Source organism: Neolamprologus multifasciatus, chromosome 13, assembly GCF_963576455.1.
Source record: "Neolamprologus multifasciatus chromosome 13, fNeoMul1.2, whole genome shotgun sequence".
NCBI lineage: Eukaryota > Metazoa > Chordata > Actinopteri > Cichliformes > Cichlidae > Neolamprologus > Neolamprologus multifasciatus.
The window spans coordinates 18,074,150-18,097,150 of record NC_140451.1 but is presented as its reverse complement, the minus strand read 5'-3'; the positions used below and the strand labels follow the sequence as shown (position 1 = coordinate 18,097,150).

General features: G+C 38.9%; 3 protein-coding genes across 5 annotated transcripts in view; all 3 read right to left on the bottom strand.

Annotated features, from left to right (window-relative positions):
- Positions 1-645, bottom strand: part of loxl4 (lysyl oxidase-like 4) — a 29,704-nt gene extending 29,059 nt beyond the window's left edge. The window contains exon 1 of the mRNA XM_085182995.1: positions 543-645. The gene's annotated coding sequence lies outside the window, so the exon portion shown is untranslated. The remainder of the gene's footprint in view (positions 1-542) is intronic.
- A 3,699-nt stretch (positions 646-4,344) lies between these two features.
- On the bottom strand, positions 4,345-13,809 carry LOC146505392 (uncharacterized). 2 transcript variants are annotated; one of them, XM_085182807.1, is made up of 16 exons: positions 13,584-13,809; positions 10,104-10,174; positions 9,931-10,011; positions 9,788-9,844; positions 9,488-9,697; positions 9,189-9,302; positions 8,906-8,951; positions 8,678-8,768; positions 8,439-8,580; positions 8,237-8,341; positions 7,602-7,695; positions 7,448-7,487; positions 7,277-7,354; positions 7,054-7,156; positions 6,824-6,945; positions 4,345-6,697 (listed from the first exon to the last, which is right to left on the bottom strand). In XM_085182807.1, the coding sequence occupies exons 1-16, from the start codon at positions 13,639-13,641 to the stop codon at positions 6,562-6,564; spliced, it is 1,548 nt and encodes a 515-aa protein (XP_085038933.1). In that variant the 5' UTR covers positions 13,642-13,809; the 3' UTR covers positions 4,345-6,561. The 2 variants fall into 2 exon arrangements, with proteins under 2 accessions (XP_085038933.1, XP_085038934.1); XM_085182808.1 differs by having other exon boundaries at positions 7,448-7,484; positions 13,584-13,808.
- A 415-nt stretch (positions 13,810-14,224) lies between these two features.
- On the bottom strand, positions 14,225-23,001 carry pyroxd2 (pyridine nucleotide-disulphide oxidoreductase domain 2). Of its 2 annotated transcripts, XM_085182805.1 has the most exons (16): positions 21,441-23,001; positions 21,089-21,108; positions 20,905-20,998; positions 20,410-20,483; positions 20,145-20,300; positions 19,836-19,989; positions 19,654-19,715; positions 19,479-19,576; positions 19,239-19,380; positions 19,014-19,148; positions 18,862-18,934; positions 18,341-18,494; positions 17,437-17,588; positions 15,826-15,932; positions 15,327-15,447; positions 14,225-15,126 (listed from the first exon to the last, which is right to left on the bottom strand). In XM_085182805.1, the coding sequence occupies exons 1-16, from the start codon at positions 21,562-21,564 to the stop codon at positions 15,056-15,058; spliced, it is 1,737 nt and encodes a 578-aa protein (XP_085038931.1). In that variant the 5' UTR covers positions 21,565-23,001; the 3' UTR covers positions 14,225-15,055. The 2 variants fall into 2 exon arrangements, with proteins under 2 accessions (XP_085038931.1, XP_085038932.1); XM_085182806.1 differs by lacking the exon at positions 20,410-20,483 and having other exon boundaries at positions 21,441-21,561.

Here is a 23,001-nt window from a genome sequence, read left to right as displayed (position 1 = left end):
GGAAGCCAGAGTACATAAAACGAGTACTTTGCACTCATGTCAGACACAGGCGTATAATTAGAGATGCACTTTCTGTATGACAGTTCACGTAAGTAAACATTCCCTAAGGCTAACTAACCAGACAGAAACATGTGGCAGGTTTAAACTGGAAGTTGACAAGTGTCAAAGCCAAACAACAGCACAGTGGGGGCAAAAAGTGAAACACTAAATCACTGACGGCCACAGGAAAGCATTAAAGACAAAAAAAATGTTTAGTGGATATTAAAAACGTACAAAAATGCAGTTAAGAATGTTTAAACTTCTGTAAATCCAAAGCTAGAAGACATAAAAAGTATCCACTTTATGTTAAAGAAATTCTAACAGAGTAAAAGAACCTGTGCCAAAGTTTTATCTCTTAAAACACCTGTTACACTTGATGTCAGATGTGCCTGAATTAAAATGAAATTAACAAGTGAGAAGCCTGTAAACATGGAAATAATAACAATAACAATAACAATAATAATAATAATAATAATGAGAAGGTAAGATGAAGGATCACTCACCTTGCAGACAGCAAATGTAGTGGTGGGTGTCACTTACAAGGGGAGAGTGACTGAGTGAAGGAGTGTGCCTACTAAAGGCTTTCCTCAATCCTCCTTTCTTCCCTCCTCCCTATATTCCTCCCTGCCTCCCTCCTCTGTACATTTCTGTCTGGGTTTCATTCTTTGGTACAAAACTTACAAAATGTAAAGCTGGTTCATTTGAATGGGACCTATGTGTCTGTACAATATATATATATATATATATATATATATATATATATATATATATATATATATATATATATATACACACACACACACATATATAAAGCTGTTCCTGTGAAACTAGGCTCCCTTTGTACTTGATTTCTCTTGGTTGACATTTTTGTATAACTGTGAATGAATAGTCTGAAGCACTGCTGAATAAGCTCTGAGATAAAACATTGTGTGCTTCATAGACAAATTAATCTCCAGGTAAATATTTCAGAAATTTGTCACCAACACCCACAGTGTCATCATTTTCAAGACACATGGTTTAATACTTTAGACAAAATTGACTTTGTATATATCCACAATCCTATTTTCATTATTTTAGCTAGTATTTTAGTTTTCTTTTTTTTTGTCCCTTTATATTTTGTACACTCTGATAGGCTGAAGGTGTTTCACACAACTGTACCCTCACGATGTTACACAAGTTTAGGGTGAAATGTAAATGTAGCCAACAGGAAGGACTCTGGATCCAGAATAGTTTCAAACATCCCAGTTTCAAGTGTCTTAAAGAAGCTCCCTATACCACAGGGTAGATATTTCCTTGTTGAGATGGCCACAAACCACCAAGTCTAAAATAGTCCCAGCCCTACCATAGCCATGGTGAACGTGACTGATGAGAATGCGCCATACCACCCTTGCCCAGGAGTATGTTACTATAGTCTAACCTATCATCATGGTGTAGAAAGCATAAAGCTTTAACTCATCAGTGTAGATCCAGAAGAAAGGGAAAATTTTGAGTTTATGGCTTTTAAACACTTCATGCTCGGTCCTGATTTGGGTTTAGGTTTCTCCCACATGTGTACTATTGGTTTGCAGGTCTGAAACCTGTTTATTTATTTCTTGAGTCATTTTTGGGAAGATTGGGGATAAATTTAGCTGTATGGAAATTTTTAGCCTCGAGGTGTTTTGTTGATAAACCCTTTTTCAGTTTTCAAGTAAATGTTGGTGGGCATGTTTTTTGAGGGCAGCAAGGTTTATTCATAGACATGAAAAATTTCAGTTATAACAGGAGGGTTAGGAACCAAAACATCAAGCCCAACCGTAAAAAACGCCGTATGCAGATTTCCAGCAAGCTCAAAAGGATTCACACGTTCCTTACAATGTGCGCCTATTCATGTGTTCAAATGTAACCACTGACGCTATAATTGAAATGTTTGTGTGTGCTAGAGATGGTGTGACTGGGTGGCGAAATGGAGGTCCCTCCCTGACTGGTAAAACTGAACAGGAAGAGCAGACCCCCTATTAGCGGGGCCAAATCAGAGGGACCTCCAAGGCCGACAGAGACGAAAAAGAGACATAAAAGAAGAAAAGGAAAAAGGAAATGGGGGTTTGCTTAGGTTAAAAAATAAAACTCGCTGCTGAGCGCGGCATCCTTTCATTATAATTTATGATGCATGATTGCATATCAGACTAATTAAACTAGACTAGACAGGTTTCCCTCCCTATGTGCCAATACTTTCATTGGGGGGTGTGTGCTAGTGAGAGTGTTACACAGCTCTCATAGGACTATGAATATTTGAGTAAAGCAGGTCTCTGTGGCAGAGCACTCTCTCTCTCCCTTCACCTCTCTAATTACAGCGACCGAGTCGGCTCTGCCCTTACCCACAATCTGTGGAGGCATGAAATAAATACATGCTCTCCAACAATAAACAAGTGCATTTTCAAATGACAGCACCTCCTCATGCTCACCCCCATTGCCGTCTCTCCAGGCTTTCGTAACGCTTTTACTTTTAGCTGGCGACAGGCGCGTGTAGGCCTCTGCTCATAATGTATAGAGTATGGGCTGTACAGGTTGTGGGGTTGAGAGTACAGAAAGCTAAATATAGGCTGACTTCAGTGCTAAGGTCATGTTTGCATGGAATGAAAAATGGTAAGTGCGATGATTTAAAAGTAGGTAAAATTTGATGCTCGACAGATTTCGGTTAAATCTCTTGTAAGAAAGAAAATCATTTTCAGACATTCATACAGCTAAAAACGACAGTTTTAAGTGGGTACTCTACATTGATATAATTGATACAATTAGGGAAATTTAAAATTTCAGGATATCATTGACTTCTTTGTCATCTCCTAACAACTTTTTCTTGGCCTCAAAGAAAATCATGATGTCAAGAAAAGATGCAAATGAGAATTCATAAGGACTCCAGTCAAACTTGTCATGTTCTAGACTACTTAATAATGTAATTACAGATGTTGCTGACATGGGTCTATTGCATTGAAACCACACTGTCCCAATAAATAATTGTTATTAATCCTAAAGACTGGAAATACAGCAGTGCCCAAAAAGAGTAACTGAGTTATAAGACAACAACACACTGACAAGTTTAATACTTATGAGGTCTTTTTTTTAAACCCACATTAGAAAGTCCTTCACAGGGGCCAACAACTTCATAACAAGCAGACTTTAATAAATTGCTGTACTGTAATGTTCACCTTTGGGTTCAACGAATTATTGGAAATCAAATGCATATTCTGCATTAGCAAATTGTGGCTTCAGATGGAAAATGCTGATGTTTACATGATATGATCACTTCTCAGTTATGTTGATCATTTGTTTTTGTAACAGTGTGTCACTATGATCCATTGTGTCTTGCAGAGGTGGTAAGAAAGAAAACACCAGTCCTTCATTTCTAAGTATTTAGAGACTCCATGCTAGTACTTCTCACTCAGTAAGGATCCTAAAATGAGTAAAGCTCCAAAGACAGTAGATAATACATTCCCATTCTGCTTGGGACACAAGATTTGCCTGAAAATGTATTTTTGCCAAAGCTGATATAACCTCACTTTGTCAGAGTTGCTTCAAAAACTCTTAAATGCATTATAACAACTGTTACTGTAGCCTGAGTTTTACTTATCCTAATAAACTTTGAACATGAGTCATTTTAATTTTGCAGTTTAAGTTATCGGTGGCGTCAGGCTCAGTTCCTCTATTAAAAAGGTCATCAGTTACATAATGATAATGGTCCCCCCACAAAACACATACACTTCCTTAGTGCAATTGTGGCTTCCCACTGGTCTAAATGTAATGTTCGCCATGTAAATGTCTCCTACTAGTGATGAGATGGTTACCATAGTTTCCCCACTCCAGCCTGGCCCGATTAGATTTACCATGTCATGGTTTTGGTTTCCAGCAAAAGGAATGACTCAAATTTACATGTTGGTTTCTGGAGGTCCAACTGAGGCAAAAGGATGGTCATGTTGATGATTGTACGTCAGTGAAAAGCTTACAAGTACAACTCTGCCACCTTGTGGAAGGCACTAAGTACATACCTCTGGTATTCCTCCCTCCACCCCCACCAGTTGATCTCATTACTCATGTAGACACTCAGAAAGGTGGGATAGGTGGTTCAAAATCCTTTATTAAATTTTTTAAAAAGCCCCCCCCCCCTTTTTTTTTTTTAAACTGTGCAGTAATGATAATACAAAATATTGTAGAGATTAGGTTGCAGTGCTCTGTTTATAAATGTGTATTGTATAATCAGAAACACATTTTCCTGAAATAGTTTGAAACAAGGTAAAGAGACTAAGCATACTCGAAACAAGCATTAAAATAAAATTCTTTCTCATGTGAAATATTTATTCAATTAAAAATATTCTAGTTTAAAAAACACAAAAAACAAAACAAAACACAACTTATCTATAAAATTAAGTGGAATATGAAACCGTAGTTAACAGCTGAGATCACAAAAAGCACTGAGCAAGTGGGCCAAACAGACAAATGCACTCTTAACTTTTGGCATCCAATTCCTTTTTCACGAGTTCCAGCCACAAGACCGAAAGCAACACAAGAAAAGCAGAAGTGCAGCATGTGACAGTATTTGCACCTTTTTTTTTTTTTTAAGTTTGCTCTTAAAGCCAGAACTAAGCAGCAGAGACCTGAAAGAGGTTCATTAACTGGCCAGAAAGTGAAAAGACAATATGGCCAGTAAATAAAAGGTAAATTCAGTTCCCAGGATATGTTGAATACAGGAAACATGGGGAAAAAAGTATAAATAGAAAAATAAATACTGCTATGCATAGTTTACAAGTGAACGTAGTGTGGACTTAAACAAGATCTGTTTTCTACTAAATGACACAAACAGATGCTAATAGGCTTTAATGCACGGTCTAGTGTTAAAACTATTGAAAGAATGAGGCCGTGTTAATGCTGACCTATCAGATCCTTCAGTTCACTAAAATACTGAAATAGGAGGCCCAAAACTTTAAAACACTGGTTTTCAAGGTTCCAACAATAAGTGTATGATTTTAAACTGTGTGCACACATTACTATTTTTTTTCTCTTTTCAAGAAGTGGTGTGTATTTCTGACACAGAACTGACAATCAGTTCAGGACTTTTTGCATAGATGTAAAGAACTTTGCATGTTTACGATGCAAATGTACCAACAAAGCAAGAAGAACATTCTCCTGCTGAGAAAAAGTAATAATAGTAATAATAATAATGATAATAAAAACAACAACAACACCACCAAAGGTTTGACATTTGAATTGGGTCCACAAAACAGATCTCCTGCAGTCCACAAAGCAGAGACAAGTCTGCAGCATGGAAGCACTTCACAACAGAAGCTTCATGCAATTCAGAACATCAAACATTTTGGGCTTAAAATTGCCAAGAGGTTAAAAATCCATCTTGGAGACAGACAAAAAAACCCAAAAATAAAACTGAAGACTACAGTCTTTATAAAAGCAGCATTTACATTACGTCAGGTGTTGCTTTTACTTTTTCTATGGACAAGGAATCTCAACTAACATGTCAAGAAAACTCCTGCAGTGAAACCATTCAATCTTTCAAAAAACAAAACAAAAAAAGCCAAAACAGCCAACTGGTGAAAATAAACCTAAAGTTGAATATAAACCTAATCCATGCACTGATGCATAGAACTTTGCAGTCCTTCAAGTCAAATCATTGTATTTATAGTCACTCGCCCACATAAGATCATTTGTAAGGCTACATAGGGCAAAAGGGCATCCCCTCTGGGTTTCTGTAGCTTATTGGCAAGACAAAAATTCTCATCTGCATAGGTGAGGTACTTAAATGTCAGGTATGTCTAATTTTAAGTCTTTGGTATCGTGAACAATGTTTCAGTACTGGCACATGAACGAGTAGGAATGAAGCCCAGTAATAACTGCAGATCTAAGCGAGCTATGAGCTGTTTGGGGCATGGGATATGCCTCAATAGTTAGAATATGTCAATTAAATTTTACTTAGAAAAAAAAAAAAGGGGGGGGGGGAACACTGGTTTGTGACGGAAATTTCCAAAGAAGGAAAGTCCCAAAGACAAATACATCCACATGTATTCCTTTCATTACTACCATACATGGCAGAGCTTTTAGTTTTCTTCGGATGACAGACAGAGGCAGTTTCACGTCCTCTTTATGTTGTTTGCTTGAGGTGTTAGGTTCTTCCTCTTAGAAGAAAGAATAAAATCCCATGTCCCATAAAAGTCTGTGAATATGACGGTTTTTATTCAAAAGCTATACCAGCTGGTTTTGTTGGCCTCTTCTAGATAATCTTCTATTACTAAAAAAAATTATCCACTCTGGACTTTCGTTAGAATATAAACCTTCATGGTCCAAATCCTTTGTGGTACATGTGACTACCCCCCCTCCAGTAGAACCTGAATGCTGGCTCTGATCCTTTAGCCATTCTTATCCAGTTTGCCACAGTAAATATTTTTAGCCCAGAGAACCTTGTGCGGCAAGTACCAGTCCCATTGGCACAGTCGGCGTATCCCGGTTTCTTTTTCCAGTAATGAGGCAGAGAGTAAACTGTGTTCAAGGCTGCCAAGGTTTCCTGTCCTTGCCCTTCTGATCAGGAATGTGTTTGTAGCGACATTTCTCCCCAAAATGGCAGCCAGTGGTTCTCCAGAAGTAACACTCATCTCCGTTAACCGGGCCGCGTCTTCGGGGTCTGGGTAGAGACACAGGTTGCACATTAGTTATAAAACTACAGTCCTGTTGTATGATTATTATTATCATCATCATCATCATTTTTCTTAACTAGAGTTTTTAAAAGAGCAGCCAGTTAGCATCTCACCCAGCAGCTGTGCCTCCCTGCTGTGTGACAGGGAGGCAAGTCTTGAGTGGAATAGGAAGGGACCTCTGAGTGCGGCGGTCAGGATAGCGCACCACTAAACGAGTGTTTTCAATACAGTGACCCTGTGACAGCAAGCACATATACACATCTAACCCCACGGCAATAACTGGTGCTATGAAAATAATAATGCTGACAAAAGAGAAACAACAAAACAACAAAAACGCACTTACATTTAGTTTCTCCATGGCACGAGCAGCCATGCTTGCATCCCTGAAGTTAACGAAGGCACAGAATCTCTCATGCAGCACACGGATACTCTCAATCTCACCATACCTTCAATACAAGGAGACACAAGCAGACCAGTCAACACCTGCAGTTTTAACTAACTTAACATTTTTCGTATAGGGATATTGTGTTTAAATGATAACATTTTGTACCAGAATAGGATCTTACATTTTAAAAAGGTCCCTTAAGTGTTTCTCAGTTAATTCAGTTGTCACATTTCCCACCCAGAGGGATTGACAGGGAGTTCTGCAAGAGAGAGAATGTCACCAAGAGTGCTTTAAAAAATAAATCTAATTCATCAACAACTCTATTTTTGACTGCTCAATCATGGTCACCTACCCTGGTTGCACAACAGATGAATCTGTGCTCCCAGCTGCTGCTGAGGAAAGAAAAAGCATCAACAAGAGAATACATTGGAAAATCTGTTGTATGATTTTTGCTTAAAACTTATTTGATCCAGAAGAAAAACTGTTGGTCACTTTTTTGGCCTTACCTTTGGCTGCTTCAGAATAATATGCCAGAACACCCTGCACTGTTGAAAATCTATCTAACAGCATGACACTCTGCACTTCTTCAAAGCCCAGTTCCTGAGGAAGAAAGAGAAACTCAAATTACTACCACAAGGGTGTATGCCATCCGTCTGCCATTTGACAGAGACTTTACAACCATGGCTGTGTACACTTGATCCTTGAACATTATGGCTTTATGGCATCTTATCCATTTCTTAGTTATGGCAAAAATGTAAAAAAAATAAAAAAATAAATAAATTGTGTGTTGGGGTGGTCACAGCGACCTTAACCTCCGAGTACAGAATCTAAGCAGTTCATTGCCAAGTGCGAGTAAATGTGCCAAATGTTTACCAAAAAAAAAAAAAAATCCCTTCAAAGCAATCCTAATACAACAGATTAACAAGAAGTAGACTGATTTTAGTTCACTGTGACCTTGACACCAAAATTCCAGTTGGCTCATCAAGTAAATGTTTGTGCCAAAATGCCTCTAATAGTGGAAAAGAGGAACTTGAAAGAAAAAAGAAAAAAAAAAGCACTGCCTTGGGTCACAGCTGTCATTGGGAGAAGGCATACAAATAATACGTGTCACATCTACAGAGCTTTTGTGTGTAGGCGTTACCATTAACTGCAGCACTTTGCAGTTAAATAGATTATTGACAGCCTCCTCGCAGTCTTTGTCCAGCTTCAGCACCTGCTCCATAGCCTTTTCTGCCTCACTGTACCGCTACAACACACACAGAGTGAGTGAGTTAACACTAATGCTTAACGCTTTTTCGGTAGATTATTTACTCGACTACAAGCTATTACAAGCTTGTACCAACCTTCATGCCCATGAGGGCACTGCCCTTGCGGAAGTATCCTTTGGGCCAGTCAGGGGCCAGCTGAATGGAGCGTTCAGCATCTGCCAGGGCCTGAGGATACTGCTCCAAGCAGTAATAGCAATAAGAGCGATTCCCAAAGAATCTACACGACATTAAAAAATAAATAAATAAATGAATTAATATTATGTGAAATGTGCATTTCTTTTGTAATGCCCAAGTCGTGACCACAGAAGCTGTACCTGTAATCTTTGGGATCACATTTGATGGCTTCTGTAAACATACTGGCTGCTTGTGCATACTGCCCCTCTTGCACCAGCTTTATCCCTTTTTCTGCAGGACATAGAGATTTGTTTTTAAACATTCCCAGTGCTGTATGCTGGCATGCTTTCAGAATAAATGTGTAATCAATGTCCTCGAAGCCTTTGTTTCCATTTCCATGAAAAACTTTTAAAGTTTCAATTCTTTACCTGTCAGTGATGCACTTTTCTTGGTCATGGTGTCAGTTCCATTTGTCTGAACAAAACAAAGAAGAAAAAAAGTATATATCATTTTCATCACTTTATATTCATGAAAATGTGTATTTACACTGCAAACACACACACAGCTTTCATCAAATCTTTCATGGTCCATAGTCCACTTTCCCCACATATCAGACTTTGAACTAACACAGGAACACCACCTCAGCAAGAACTATTATATATGGGCGTTTTTGCTATAGCTGCTTCTCTTAGACCATCTGTTAGCATTCACCTCTCTCCTGGCTTCATTCTCCTTGTTTTCTTTGGACTTTCGACTTGATCCTTTGGGTTTGATATGGCTAGCAGCATTTGCAAAGAAGGCACTGCTGACATCCCACTCTGGCTCCTGTGGGACACAAAGTCAGACACTAGTGTTAAATCATGTGCCATCCAGGCCTACAAGCACACAGGCTTTCACTAGAAACGCTTCTATTAATTCATTGTCTTGAGGCCTGTGATGATAGCTAATGACTAAAAATAAAAACAATGGCTTATTCACACATGGATAATAAACTAGTGTAGTGCCCCAACCTCCTCAGCAGATCTGGCTTGGGTCTCCTGATATCCTGAAGGAGCAATAGCAGGAGTAGCAAGATCTTTAGAGCAGGCCTCCGATTTCCCCTCCTTCTCTTCTTTCTGCACTCCTTTTTGCGCCCTTTGTTTCTCGTCTTCACCCCCAACTTCTGCTTCGGAATCGCTCTCGTCTAGTTCAGATTCTGCACCTCCATCCTCTTCGTCATCCTAATGTGGAGAAAGAGCTGAATATTTAGATTTTCACCCCACAGAGGCTAAAGGAAGGTGCACTTCCAAGGGGAATATTAAAATCTTTACCTGTTCAGCGTTGTCATTTTGCTTATTTTGCTCCTGCTTCTTACGTTTTCGACGACGCTGAAATGGATGCACAGGTACACTTTAGAAAACGAATGACATCCTTTGACATATAGATTTCCAGCAAGATGGGCTTTTCCTCTCACCTTCCTCTTGGCTTTGCGTCGCTCTGCCTTCCGTCTTGCTTTCTCCTCATCACTCAACTCCTCCTCTCCATTTAATGTATCCTAGAAAACCAAACATTCAGAGAAATGGATCATTTATGTCCTCACCCTTACAGTCCTCACTAGGTCCTGTCAGCCTGACACCAATTGTTTACCTGCGCAATGGTGGCACTTGGGTCAGGGTTTGTAGCACCACAGTCCATCTGCTCCTCCTGGACCACAGGACCTTCAGGAAATACACAAACTGAAATCATCATCTTTTTATATATATATATATATATATATATATATATATATATATATATATATATATATATATATATATATATAAGGATATCTATCTATCTATTTTAAGAAACAGCTACACTCTTGTTCCTATGAGCCATACTGTATTAAAAAAAATAATCATCAGAATGTAGCTAGATAAGGACACACTTTTCTTCCCCCCACCCCACTCAGCAACATGGCTTGACACACCATTTAAAATTTCCTTCCCTGTCAGGGGAAAAGGGAAAAAACTCTCTGTGAAAATGCATAGTGTAATATGAGACGAGATGGGTAGAACCATCATTTAATATGACCGCACGCTTCTCTTTCCTTTACTCATTTCAGCCTCTATCAACCAAGAAAAGATTAAAAGCAAGCAGCAGGCATCCCCTGCAGCAAAGGAGGGTACAAAAACTCTGTTCCAACATTTTCAAATTACCTTAATGTGTTATATTAAAGAGTCCTCTATGTGTTAGGTTAGCCTGTCTCATTTATATTCCGGTCTAACCACAATGACTAGTGATGATGTGCCAAATTTTTAAACAACACTGGGTGGAGACAGGAAGGATTATGCAATCCTTTCTTATATGAACCACCAGGAAAAGCATGTAAAATAAAATAAAGGAAACAGAACTGAAAATTGCTCAGAGACGCCAAATCAGGTTGTTTCTTTGAGGTCTTTGAGAGGCATTTAGTAATAATTATCTTTAGCACTGCCACAAGCCCACCACACAACACATACAGCTGGCCTGAGTACTGCTTTCTGAGAAGCTGGAGTACTGAGAAGAGGAAAAAGAAAAGCAAAGCCACTGCTCTAAATGTGGGATTTTGTGTACATACGCTTGGGGGAGGGGGGGCAGCTTATTTGATCAAGCCAAAACTGTAGTCGTTCAGGTCAAACTGCAGCAGACACACGACAAGACAAAAGGAAGCAAAGTAGTGGACTACGCCGGAATACATGTGGTGTCATGTTTCTATTTGATCAGCAAAGATTTCCAGAGAGTGACAAATCCCATACTTGGTCTCTTACTCATGTTGTGACTTGTGAAGCATTGACAGGAGAGTTTTACACTTTACATTCAACTGTTATGAATGTCATACAACAAAACTAGACACACCAAGTAGCTACTTAACTTCTTGATTCTGTGTATGCCTGTCCTTTAGTGGTGCCGTCCACATTTTAAACAATATGCAAAAAACATAAGAAAATAAAAGTCATTGTAATTGTATGGAATTGGAATTCCATGTGAATTCAAGTACATCCGGGGGGGATGTGTCTTCACATATAAATGTCTCTCACTGGCTTTGTTAAAGAGCCAGTCTGTCATCACAATGCGCCTCCAAGGATGCATAGTGACAGCAAGGAATTTCAGTTGTGTGCGCCTGACCCACTGCTCAAATGTCAAGAAATAAGCACTGTTAACAACTCCATCTCATTTGAACCAGGCCGTCGGTAAAAATTTTACCATACTGGAATGTCCTCCAAAAACACAAGTGATACAAGATCGGTAGACACGAGCAACAAGAGAGGCTCTGTTTCTACACTTCAAGGAAATTTCCTAAATTAGTGTACAGCTGAAAGGTGAGCTCTTTCCACAGGAATGCAAAATAATCACGTACCATCACAGGCTGGAGGACCAACAAGAAAATAAACTGCACAGGTCCACACTTTTCTTCACGAAAGCATGACCTTATTATTCAAACAGGCACTGCTTAATCATATGCCAGTGGTTTTAAGTGGTTGTGTAAACCAGTTAAACAAAGAAACATGTAAACAATGTAGGAAATAGAAACGATCACACGTTTTGTTTTGTTTTTTGCAGAGTACATGGCTGCGAGGCACAAATGTTCTGCATGAGACTGAGTGAAAACAACTGCATTACATCAGAAATCAACAGAAGAAAAATCATTAAAGATCTCAGGGGAGGTACACTACGAAGCCAGTTTGACACAGCAAAGCTTTCTTGCATTAGCAGGTTCAACATAACCCTACTGTGTACTGGCATAAAAGTTATGTGAGCACACAAACAAAGTGTTAGCAAAAAAGATAAAAAGTAAAAGGCGGACCGGCTGAGTGCCACCTCCTCTAAAATGCTAACAGAGAGCTCTGAACAATACAGAAACAATATTACAGCTAAAAGCAACATTGATGCAGCAGTCTATAACCACAATGACCCTCGTTCACCTCTCCAGGTATGGCTTTTTATCCACACCTTCACTCTGGGAACAGTTACGAGAATTAAGCATATGCACCACCTACAGACTCTCACACTACCACTGCAAAGCCAGTAATGGTTGGAGTGGCAGGAAACCAAGTCTATAGCACTTTAACTGAACTGCTTCATCAGTGAGATTACTAACTGACGCCGTTAAAAAAATGCTAGAAATCTTTCACTGTTCTGTAGTATCTAAGCTCTTTATTACACCTTCACAGAGGTGTAATATCTGGATTTAAGAATGAAGGAATGCAAACCAGTCTCTTTTGCAAATAGATATTCCCCTACTTTTGGATGATAAACTGGGGAATTCCCACATTCATATATTAATATATAAACATAATTTGAAACTGCTGCCTGCTACAACACATACTTTATTCATCCCATTTTGTTTGTGTGTATTTCTCATCTAGTATTCCCACGCTTTCCATAAATGCTAATAGGATTACTCACACCAGATGTGTACTCCTATACTCCAAAGTAATGCTAAAGTTGGCAAGGCATGCCTAAAAGTTTTTAAATGTCGATGAAGGTGTGTAGATCAGCAGCTGTAGAGAGGAGCCACACATAAGCAAACCTGTTAACATGTTAAGCGAAGAAGAAGAACAACATGTGGGAACATAACACGTTATTTAAAGACATGTTTTAAGCTCATACAGTACTTTCAATCTGCGTATAAACTCGTTCTGTGCTGTGGGGCTTGTGCCCCTATCTAAGACATTGTTATCATACTAACACGCACCGAAGAATGCATTTACCTTTGTTTTGCTTTTTATAGCACACATCACTTTATCTCTGTCTTTTATACATGGTGTACTTTAGCTTGTAAACTTTATAACTATTTGCTTCGTGAGCGACAAAGTGTAAGAGAGCGTTTTGGATTTTCTGAGAACTTTTTCCTTTTTTTACTGCGCAAACTTGGAAGCGGTACAGGCGAGGGTGTAACTGCCAAGAGAAGTTTCATTGTTTGACCAAGAGCTCAGTTTGATCACTAGGATAACACAAATGGGAAGCAATATCACAATCACGTCGTTTATGTAACTCACGAGTTAGCTGTCCTCCAAATGTGCCGTGTCACACGCGTTTCGTTATTACGTCCGTGATCGATCTAACCAGTTTAGAAAGTTTCGAAAAGTGGGAGAGAATTCTTACCGCTCCCGAGTCCCAACAGCCTGCATATATCCCTGGTGATTTTCATGAGCGCAACCATCCAGCATTATCGTCCTAAATAGCCCATAAACGTGCTCGGCCAAACGTTCAGGTTAGCACGAACACGTATCTAACATTGGGACAATCGGTATCGAATCTGCGGGAATCTTTGGTGGTTTAATCCACTTCCTGAGCGTCTAACGCCGACGTTGGGTCCACCCTGACTGGCGTCTTAAAGGCACAGGACACTGTTATCGATTTCTAAACGGCTGAGACCTTATCAGAGAATGGCTTAACAATGGACCACGTGTTTAAATAACATTAACAGCGTTAGGTTTAATATCTAATGCAATAGCATGTTTAATTAATATAATGATTATAAACAGATACAAATATTATAAGATACACTCATTTACTATCCACTAACACAACTTTCCCAAAGAGCTACATGCGAAACTAATAAGTTGATTTCAGTCCTGTTGAATATTAATTTTATGTCATTGTTAATTTATTGGGGCAGTTGTGATAAATTCATTATTTAAAAAAAATTAGTTAATAGCTCACTCATGCTGTAATATAATCTCAGTGTAAATGGATGTATTTTTTAAAAAAGAAGAAGAAGAAGAAAACCCCCAAGAATATCCTTTCAGGGTGTAGAAAAGAAAAATCAACTTTAATTTGCATTAATAAGGTTTTAAGATATTTCTAAGCTGTTAAAATGATTTTAATAACCAACAAAAGATACATAGTAAAAGATTGAATTTAAAACCGATTAGGTCACATTTTGTGAGTTATCCACCATTAATTTCAGGACAGGACAGGGCATGTCTCACAACAGAAAATTATTAAAACAGAATTATATATTATAATGTGGGTAAAATACAATTGCTTCAAGCTATTTCTTTTGGAAAACACCTATGTTTTAGTATCATAACACTCTAAGCTGTGACATCAGCCCCAAGTGAAATAAATGCAACATAAGAAACAAACAATCATACATGGTTTAAAGGAAATTCGACATGGCTTCAGTTTATTTAAAAGTATTCAAATAGAGTAGTAAAATGTTCCTTTGTGCATGAGTATCATCACTTCACAGTTTTTGTTAGTTTAATTAAAACAAGAATTAGTTTTTCTAATAATACATTTGCATTCAGTTTGCTTTGGTGGTATCAGTAATTTTCCGCTGGCTCACAGGTTGGTGTTGAGTTTGTGTTTTTCCACTGGTAAATCTTTCACGTGGCCTTCCTGTCCAGACCTGTTTTATTGCGCTCTACTTGTCGTTTTTAATCCCATGTCATTTGTATTATTACGTCAGTCATTTAACTATTAAATCATAATGATCTAATCATAAGTTAATCTAACAAGTGGCTGGTTTTTGTTGTAATATGACATTGATTTTTTAAACTAGTCACATTCACTCTAAAGAAATGTAGTGCACAGATAAGCGGACCACACAATGTTATCCGATAATGCCCTCAGCGACGTTTCAAGTCAGCGATGACGGTAAGGGCTGCATTCCAGCCAGGGGAACCCATCACACCCCCACCTGAAAGTGACATATCGACATGGAAAAATTAGCCATCCTGGCCGTCATTTGTCATCAGCAGTGAAGGCATGGGCACATCTTAAGATCAAAGGTTCATTAAGTGCGCTCTCTAAGACCAGCTAACATTGTATTTATTACTGTACAACATAATAAACAGCCTTATTTGCAATTCTGTGTTCAGCTGAGCATTAAAATCAAACCTGGATGACAGCCGCTGCCACACAGATAGAGGCCTTTAATTGGTGAGCGGTAGTCTGTGAGAGAGGGCAAGGGTCGTGTTAAGTAGAGCTGGTCCAGTGACATTGATCCATGGAAGATATTCTGTAAAAACAAGACCAAAAGTTTAAATTTCCCTTTTGTTTTTCCTTCCATGGCTATAAGTAGAAAAATAGCCTCCCTTGTGGTTAAGTACTGTTTTCTTCACACAAAGGAGGCAGAAGCAAATGCAGTTAAGCGATTAAGTGTCACACAGTTAATGTGATCTTTGACTCTGGCTCGTGCTGTAGTAAAGCTGCCTGTCACCCTTAACTGCTTATACAACAGCCACGTCCCAAAGTAGGCAGTTAATGACTGAACACTGAAAATAATGCAAATGACTTCCTCATCCAGTGAATAGCTGACTGTGTCAAACAAATAAGTGGCGTGTCAACATTCAAAGTGTTGCTCAGTGCTACAGCATCCACAGTGCAAAATATCTACCCCTCCAGTGAGCCCAAAGATCCTCTCCAGGTCAGGAGGGGCCAGGATGTCCCTGCCCACCACGGACTTTTTAAACCCAGGGGCGTATTGCTCTACCCAGTCAAACACTGAGGAGACAGAAACAGACATGCTTTTTACTCACACACATTAATAAACATACAGGACATTTAAAGAGTGCAATTCATTTGAATACTTTAATAATTTTGGAGAAAATATATTCCTAAGATTCACCAGTCAATTTGTAAACTTGACTCATTGTTCCATTTAAACAGTAAGAAAATGTCTAAGAAAGTTCCCTTCAGTGTCATTGAAGCCTGCTACAGCTACAGTCTTTTTAGAGCTTGAAAAGAAGGTAACTGGACTTCTTTAGGTTTTTTTAAAGAGGGTTAAGGTCTCATTAAATTCAGGTATTTAAATGCTAGTAGGTTTTATCCCATACATGAGCCAAGGTTTGACAAAACGTGTGGCTCACTACAACCAGAGGTTTCAGGTGCACTGGAATATCATGCTTTGATAGTTCCTCTGATAAACCTGCTACATAAGTAATGACAATGTGGTTCCATTTGTCATTCTGTTTCTCTCTTGTTGGTTTCTCACCTTATTTTCGTGCATTTTTGCTGATTTGATGAAGGCCCAGTTGGAGTAACCACATTTTTTGGGAGTTTTTTTTACTTGTATGTGTTCCATTGTTTCCCTTTCTGGATAAGGGGGAACACTTTCTGCCTGGTGTTGCAGGTTCCTGATCACCCCAAGTTCACATTTCAGTAGGTGGTGGGAGTCAAAGAGTACCTACTGGTGTGTGTGTGTGTTTTCAGTAAACTACGATTTTGAGGCTTCCATCCTCCTCAATGCACACAGCCAGAAATAGCAAACTATTAATCTTTGTATCTTCCCTGGTAAACTTTATGTTTCTATCCACTGAGGTCACATGAATACTGAAGGCTTCTACTTCTTGGATTTTGACCCAGGTGTCATCCACATATCTACTATGGCTAGGTTAGGTGCTATTAATTTGAAAGAGCCAAAGAGCTTTACTTTCACTTCCTTCATGGAAAGGTTGGCTATGGGAAGTCCATGGCAGTACCCAATCCCCCACACCAAAAAGATAGTTGCATTTAACATACATGCTGCTGAGGTAGAAGTCTAACAGTGTACAAATCTGATCGAGGTAAGGCTGGTTCTGTTGTGTAAGGAGCTGTATTGCTGTAATCAGTTTCTCACAGTTGCCACTGCCTTGGTTGCAGGTATATAAGTAAAAAGCAAGACCACATCAAAGGACACTATGGTTTCATGTAGATTTAGTGTACGTTCAAGGCTTTTGTTTTGAAGTTAGTAGAGTTTTTGATATGATGCGATGTTACCCACAAGCACAGCTGAGATGGTGAAAAGGTGCTTGGAAATGTTGTAAGTGGCTGGGAGGTGGAACATCTTCAAAAAACTTCAAGAAGTCCAGTCACCTTTAAGATCTTAAGACTACTATGAACTGGATGACTGTGAATCTAAACAAACATACTGCCATAGTAAGCTAGAACTAAATCTACCAGCAGTAAACATGTTTGGCACGCTCAAAACATTAAGAAGTCCAGAGAGTGGAGCATTTGTGTTTCTAACCAGTGTCTGCAAATGCCTCCCGGTCCTGGTCTGTCCACTCCCTGCCTTCTATATAATAGGGGGTGAATTGGGTAAAAAGTGACACCACATGGCAGCCAGGGGGAGCCAGAGTAGGATCCAGCACAGAGGGGATGGTCATTTCCACCATAGGCCTACAAGACCAGAGGAACATGATGCAATGAGATGATGGATTGACAAACATGTTGGATGAAGATTTTTTTAAAGATATATTTGGGTGATAATGTTCAAGTAAGTGCTGACTGTGAATTCTTTTATCCTTAGCGGGATGTAAACATTAACTAGTTCAAGGGTAAGTAAGTCTTATCTGTGAGATAAGGATACTGCATGTGGACTATTTATGTGAGTAACCTGGAAAAATATATGTTGAAAATACATAAACTAAAAAAATTGTGTTAAACTATATGAGAAAGGATATTTTATTGTACAATCTCAAAGGTTTTAAGGTTGAAGTGCTAAACATTCACATTATTCACTTTAATACGTTCTACCATTTGCAATTACACAGTTAATCCCTTATCTCTGTAACAAGCACCTAAAACTTTGCCCTGTATTTTCCAGTTCACTAAGAACTGTCCATGTGCACTGCACAAATCTGTGCTTGAACATTAACTAAATCTAGTTTTCTTTTCTTCCCCAGAACATCCTTTGTAACCATTGTCCTTGATGTAAATAGGTAAAAATTGTGTTTCTGTTCTGTGTCTTGTGTACTGTTTGTTTGTATATGTGTCTTTCTTGCTGCTGTAACACCCGAATTTCCCCTTGTGGGACAATTAAAGGCCTATTCTATTCTATTCTATTCTTCCCTCAGTGGGACATTTCAGCTTGATTTGGCATGCACAAATCTGACATGTTTAAAAGAACACTTATGCAAAGACACGTTCACCTTGCTGAGGGTCGTTCATTTTTTGCTTCCTTATATGCTGTTTCCAAAACATCCACACTTTCGCAGTTCAAATGGATTGAGCACTGATGGTGTGGTCCAGGTTTATCACCTGGTGTGGGAGATGCTAAGAAGTTTGGCAACTTGTCTACTGCCACTGTTAAAAAGAAAAGGAAAGAAAGAAAGAAAGAAAGAAAGAAAGAAAGAAAGAAAGAAAGAAAGAAAGAAAGAAAGAAAGAAAAAAGAGATCACAACAGGTAAAATGACATGGAATCAGTGTATGTGCTTCATTTTCTTAATAAACTTCAAATTTTGGTCGAGTGTGCAGAAGACATGGACTTCTGATGACATCGCACTGGAAGCTGAACAACTGTTGAGACCCAATTTCTTCATAGGTTAAACATGTGATACAAAACCCACCAAAACAAACCATTTTTCCAAAGATGACTAAAGGATATAAGTTTTTACCTCAGTATATTATATTGCCAGTCTTAACTTTAAGTTCTGATTGATGAAAGACTCACCGTTGATCTTGGTAACAGGTGAAGTGTAGTCGATCTGGTCTACTGCTTTGATGAATTCTGAAGAAAGAGCAGACTGTAGTGATACAAGAGGTCAGAATAAGGGACTTTGTTCAGAGCTTTGCTTAGAAATGATGTTCAGTTTTCTGAGTTACCTGTGGTGTCAGGTTTTTGAAGGTAATATATGGGGTAGCATTTGATAAAACAACTTTACTGTGGATTTCTGTGCCGTCCTTTAGCACCACACCCTTAGCATCACCATCTGAACCAACCAGGATCTGGCTTACATCCTGCCAAAGATAAATGCAAGAAGTTAGGGAAGCTAGAACATAATTTCCCATGAATCCATGAAATAAACAACATCAAATCAATGTGATTACCTTTTCTGTAAAGATGTCAACACCATAAGATCGAGCAGCACTAGCAATAGCCTGAGACACACCTCCCATGCCTCCTTCTACATAACCCCAGGCACCCTTTTCCTTCTCCACCTCTCCCATCACATGGTGCAAGAGAACATACCTGCAAGTCAAAACCATCAAGTCACTTGTAATTCTGTCCAGCTAGATCTAAGATTACGAGAGTTTGGTTGTTATAGGCTGCTGTAAAATGTGTCTCACCCACTGCCAGGATTACTAGGACTGGTCATGGCTCCTATTACACCATCAGTAGCCAGAGTGGCTCTCAGTGGCTCAGAATCAAACCACTGAGTGAGAATCTTTCACACAAAACACATGTTATCTATGCAATCTAAAAATAAGAGGAACTAATGACTTTGTTTAATCGCTAACCAACCTTCATTATTGGAGCAGTTACGATTTCATAGAAGTCTGGAAGGTTTTTGCCCAGTTTTAGACCTTTAGATTAAGAGCCAGAAATATTCATGACTAAATTAATGCAGTATACAAATTAAGTGCTTGCTAAATAAGCTAGTATTGGAGAATAAAAAATGTTTTAAAAAAAATAATCCAACCCACCACATCTGAAGATGGGTATCAGTGTTTTAGCTGCAGCCACCCTCTGTCTCAGTGATCCAGAAGTGAAACCTGGAATATCTACAGGTGGAGCATCCAGGAGAGGGTTCATAGCATCTGCTAGCCTCTCCAAGTGTGCAACAAATTCAGGATAAGCCTGTATGTATGTTGAGGAATAGGTGAAGATGTAAGTAAGCATAGGTGTGTGGGATTGTATCACATAGAAATAAAGGTCCAACAAGGCAAAGAACATTTTTTGGATCAGCCTAAATGAACAATTACTTATTATGTTTATTTTCAAACCTAAATCACCTTAGCATCCTTCTGTGAGAACTTGCCGATCTCCATCTGGTTCGTGGCCAGATCTGAGCCCAGAGTGAGAGAACGTGGAGGAGCACCTCTCACCCCTTCCTCCAACATGGGGGTGAAGGCATGGGGGTCTCTCATATACACCTTCAGCCCATGTTTCTGAATTTGTAAAAAAAAAAGGAAAAAAATGATGAACTGCAGCAAGGCTGAGGACTGATATTATCTCATGATACCTAGAATCTTTCTTTGTGATTCTGGTTTTGTGTACCTTGAGCTCCAGGTCTCTGTATATGTGCGGTCTTAACAAACTGAGCAAGTAGGAACACCTAGAGAAGCGGAAACCTGCAAACCAATGTAATTTGTCTTAGAGGAGTAAAATTTTAGGTTACTTGCATAACCTAAGGTTCCCAGAGTAGCATGAGTGCGATATCTCACTACGGGATGCACCTCCCTGCATGAAGCATGTATCTTCTGTATCTCTACCAATCCTGATTGGCTGGTGATTGTAATGACCACGTCGGGCATAGCCTCCCACCTTTAAATAGGTTGCGCTATTAGATAGTCATTATTTAAACATTTTTTTAAAGTAACGCAATAGTTACTTTTCAAGTAATTAATTACTTTTACAATATTGTAACTCAGTTACTAACTCAGTTACTTTTTTGAAGAAGTAACTAGTAACTATAATTAATTACTTTTTCAAAGTAACTTGCCCAACACTGGTAATAACGTAAGCTATTTCAAGCTTCCTTGAGCTTCCTACCAGGGAAGATTTCCTCTGAAACAGCGGCACCTCCCAGCACATGTCTGCGTTCCAGCACTGCTGCCTGCAGACCTCCCTTCTGAAGATATGCAGCCTACAGGCATACAAAGCACACATCACCTTCACCACAGTACTGAAACCTTACTGCAAAAGCAGGTGTTAGGAAGTAAATATGTAAACTCACTGCCACCAGTCCGTTGTGTCCTACAAAGAGATGTAAAATACGCAATTTAAAACCGATTCCGATGCATGAAGTTTCAAAAATTTGTTCCATAATTAGGTTTTTAAAATATTTTGTGTATACAGTGTGCCCTGCAGCAATGAGTTCAAAGTTGAATAATTAAGATTAAACTATGCACAGCCGTAAACTGAGTAAATTCAGTTATCTTGGAATGCAATATTCATTTTACTACGAAATTACCTTATTTATACTACAATCCTACAAACTCAGATTTATCATTTTTGCAAAATCTATCGCCCATTATTACAGTATACGTCGCTCTCTGCATTTCTTTCCTACAGTCCACAAATCTCACCTCCACCGATGACCAATGCGTCGTAATTTGATTTTAAAGCAGTGTGACTTGACCTGGAGCCCGTCACTGTACCCGCAAGGGTCACAGCCCTCCACCCTTGGTTAGTCAACGCTGCTGGAGCCATGGCAGGAGTTTGGACTCTTCCACTTCAATCCCTCCCTCTTTTATGGTGAAGTAGATCCGGTAGTGATGGGTCGTTCGCGAACGAAATGGCTCTTAGAGCCGACTCTTTGACGTGAACGACGCGAGCCGGCTCCTTATCGCGTGCCGTCACGTGGGTTTTTTTTTTTTTTCTTTCTCTCAGCCTCTCTCTCGCACTTTTTTTCTGCTTCACTCTGCACTCGAGCCTTGTTCTTTACGCTGGGCAGAGGGGGGAGGGGCGGTAGTTACACTCAGTAGCACAGGAACAGAGCCAGAGGGAGAGAAAGAGAGCCAGGGACAACAACGTCACATTAGAAAGGTATAGTAATCATCCACAACTATTTTCAGTTGCAGATGATAAAGAATTCAGAAAGTTTATTCATGCGGGCCCATATGACAGAGAATATGCATGTTCTTTTTGCTTTCATATTTTAATTTATATTTAATTGTGTTGTGGTTTGCAGTGTTTTGTGTTGTTTCACTTTAAATTTGTAAAAGGAAAAAGCTGAAAATTTAAATAGTTAAAAGTTGAAATGTGAATAGTTGATTTTTGTATTATATGATTTATTTATTACATTTTATGTGGAGTGAATAAATAAAAGTATATTTACGGTGGCCCCTATAGACAAAGCACATACAAACTTCAAATCACGTACGAACTCTGAAGCACGTACAAACCCTGAAGCACGTACAAACTCCAAAACACGTAAAAACACGTACAAACTCCAAAACACGTAAAAACTCCAAAACATGTAAAAACACGTACAAACTCCAAAACATGTAAAAACACGTACAAACTCCGAAGCACGTAAAAACTCCAAAACATGTAAAAACACGTACAAACTCCGAAGCACGTAAAAACTCCAAAACATGTAAAAACACGTACAAACTCCGAAGCACGTAAAAACTCCGAAACATGTAAAAACTCAAAACACGTACAAAAGTCAACAGAAGTGCTCCAGAATGCAGGCGCAGTGTTGAGCTTTTGTTACCTAGTGGCTACACAAGCCAGCAAGTACCAACGACCGGATTTGGTGTGTGGTAGTAACAGGTAAATGAACATTGTTTTTAAATTATTTGAATATATATGAGTGCCTGTGTATAAATACACAAACATGCTTTCAATTGTGTAATTTAAGTGATCTAGTAGCTCTGCTTTGGAAGTTCAGTTCATGCTAGAAATGTGTTTTGGAGTTTGTACGTGTTTTGTCTCTAGGGGCCAACGCATATATTTATATATAAACATATATAAATAAAACCACTTTTTTTACGTTAGTAATTCCTTTTGTGCATAATTTAATATTATTGTTAATAACAAATTAATTAAAGCAACAAAACAACCTGAAGAGCCGGTTCGGAGTCGAAAGAGCCGGCTCTTTTTAGTGAGTCGAACCGAAAGAGCCGGATCTCTAAAAAGAGC

Excerpts from the sequence above, each read along its gene's own strand:
- LOC146505392 (XM_085182807.1), bottom strand. The coding sequence starts at position 13,641 with ATGGTTGCGCTCATGAAAATCACCAGGGATATATGCAGGCTGTTGGGA. Across the intron at positions 9,303-9,487 it reads AAGCCAGATCTGCTGAGGAG|GAGCCAGAGTGGGATGTCAG; the intron begins GTTGGGGCACTA and ends TGTGTCCCACAG. Across the intron at positions 8,581-8,677 it reads TGTGATCCCAAAGATTACAG|ATTCTTTGGGAATCGCTCTT; the intron begins GTACAGCTTCTG and ends AATGTCGTGTAG.
- pyroxd2 (XM_085182805.1), bottom strand. The coding sequence starts at position 21,564 with ATGGCTCCAGCAGCGTTGACTAACCAAGGGTGGAGGGCTGTGACCCTT. Across the intron at positions 19,381-19,478 it reads CCTAGTAATCCTGGCAGTGG|GTATGTTCTCTTGCACCATG; the intron begins GTGAGACACATT and ends TTTGACTTGCAG. Across the intron at positions 19,149-19,238 it reads TTGACATCTTTACAGAAAAG|GATGTAAGCCAGATCCTGGT; the intron begins GTAATCACATTG and ends TATCTTTGGCAG.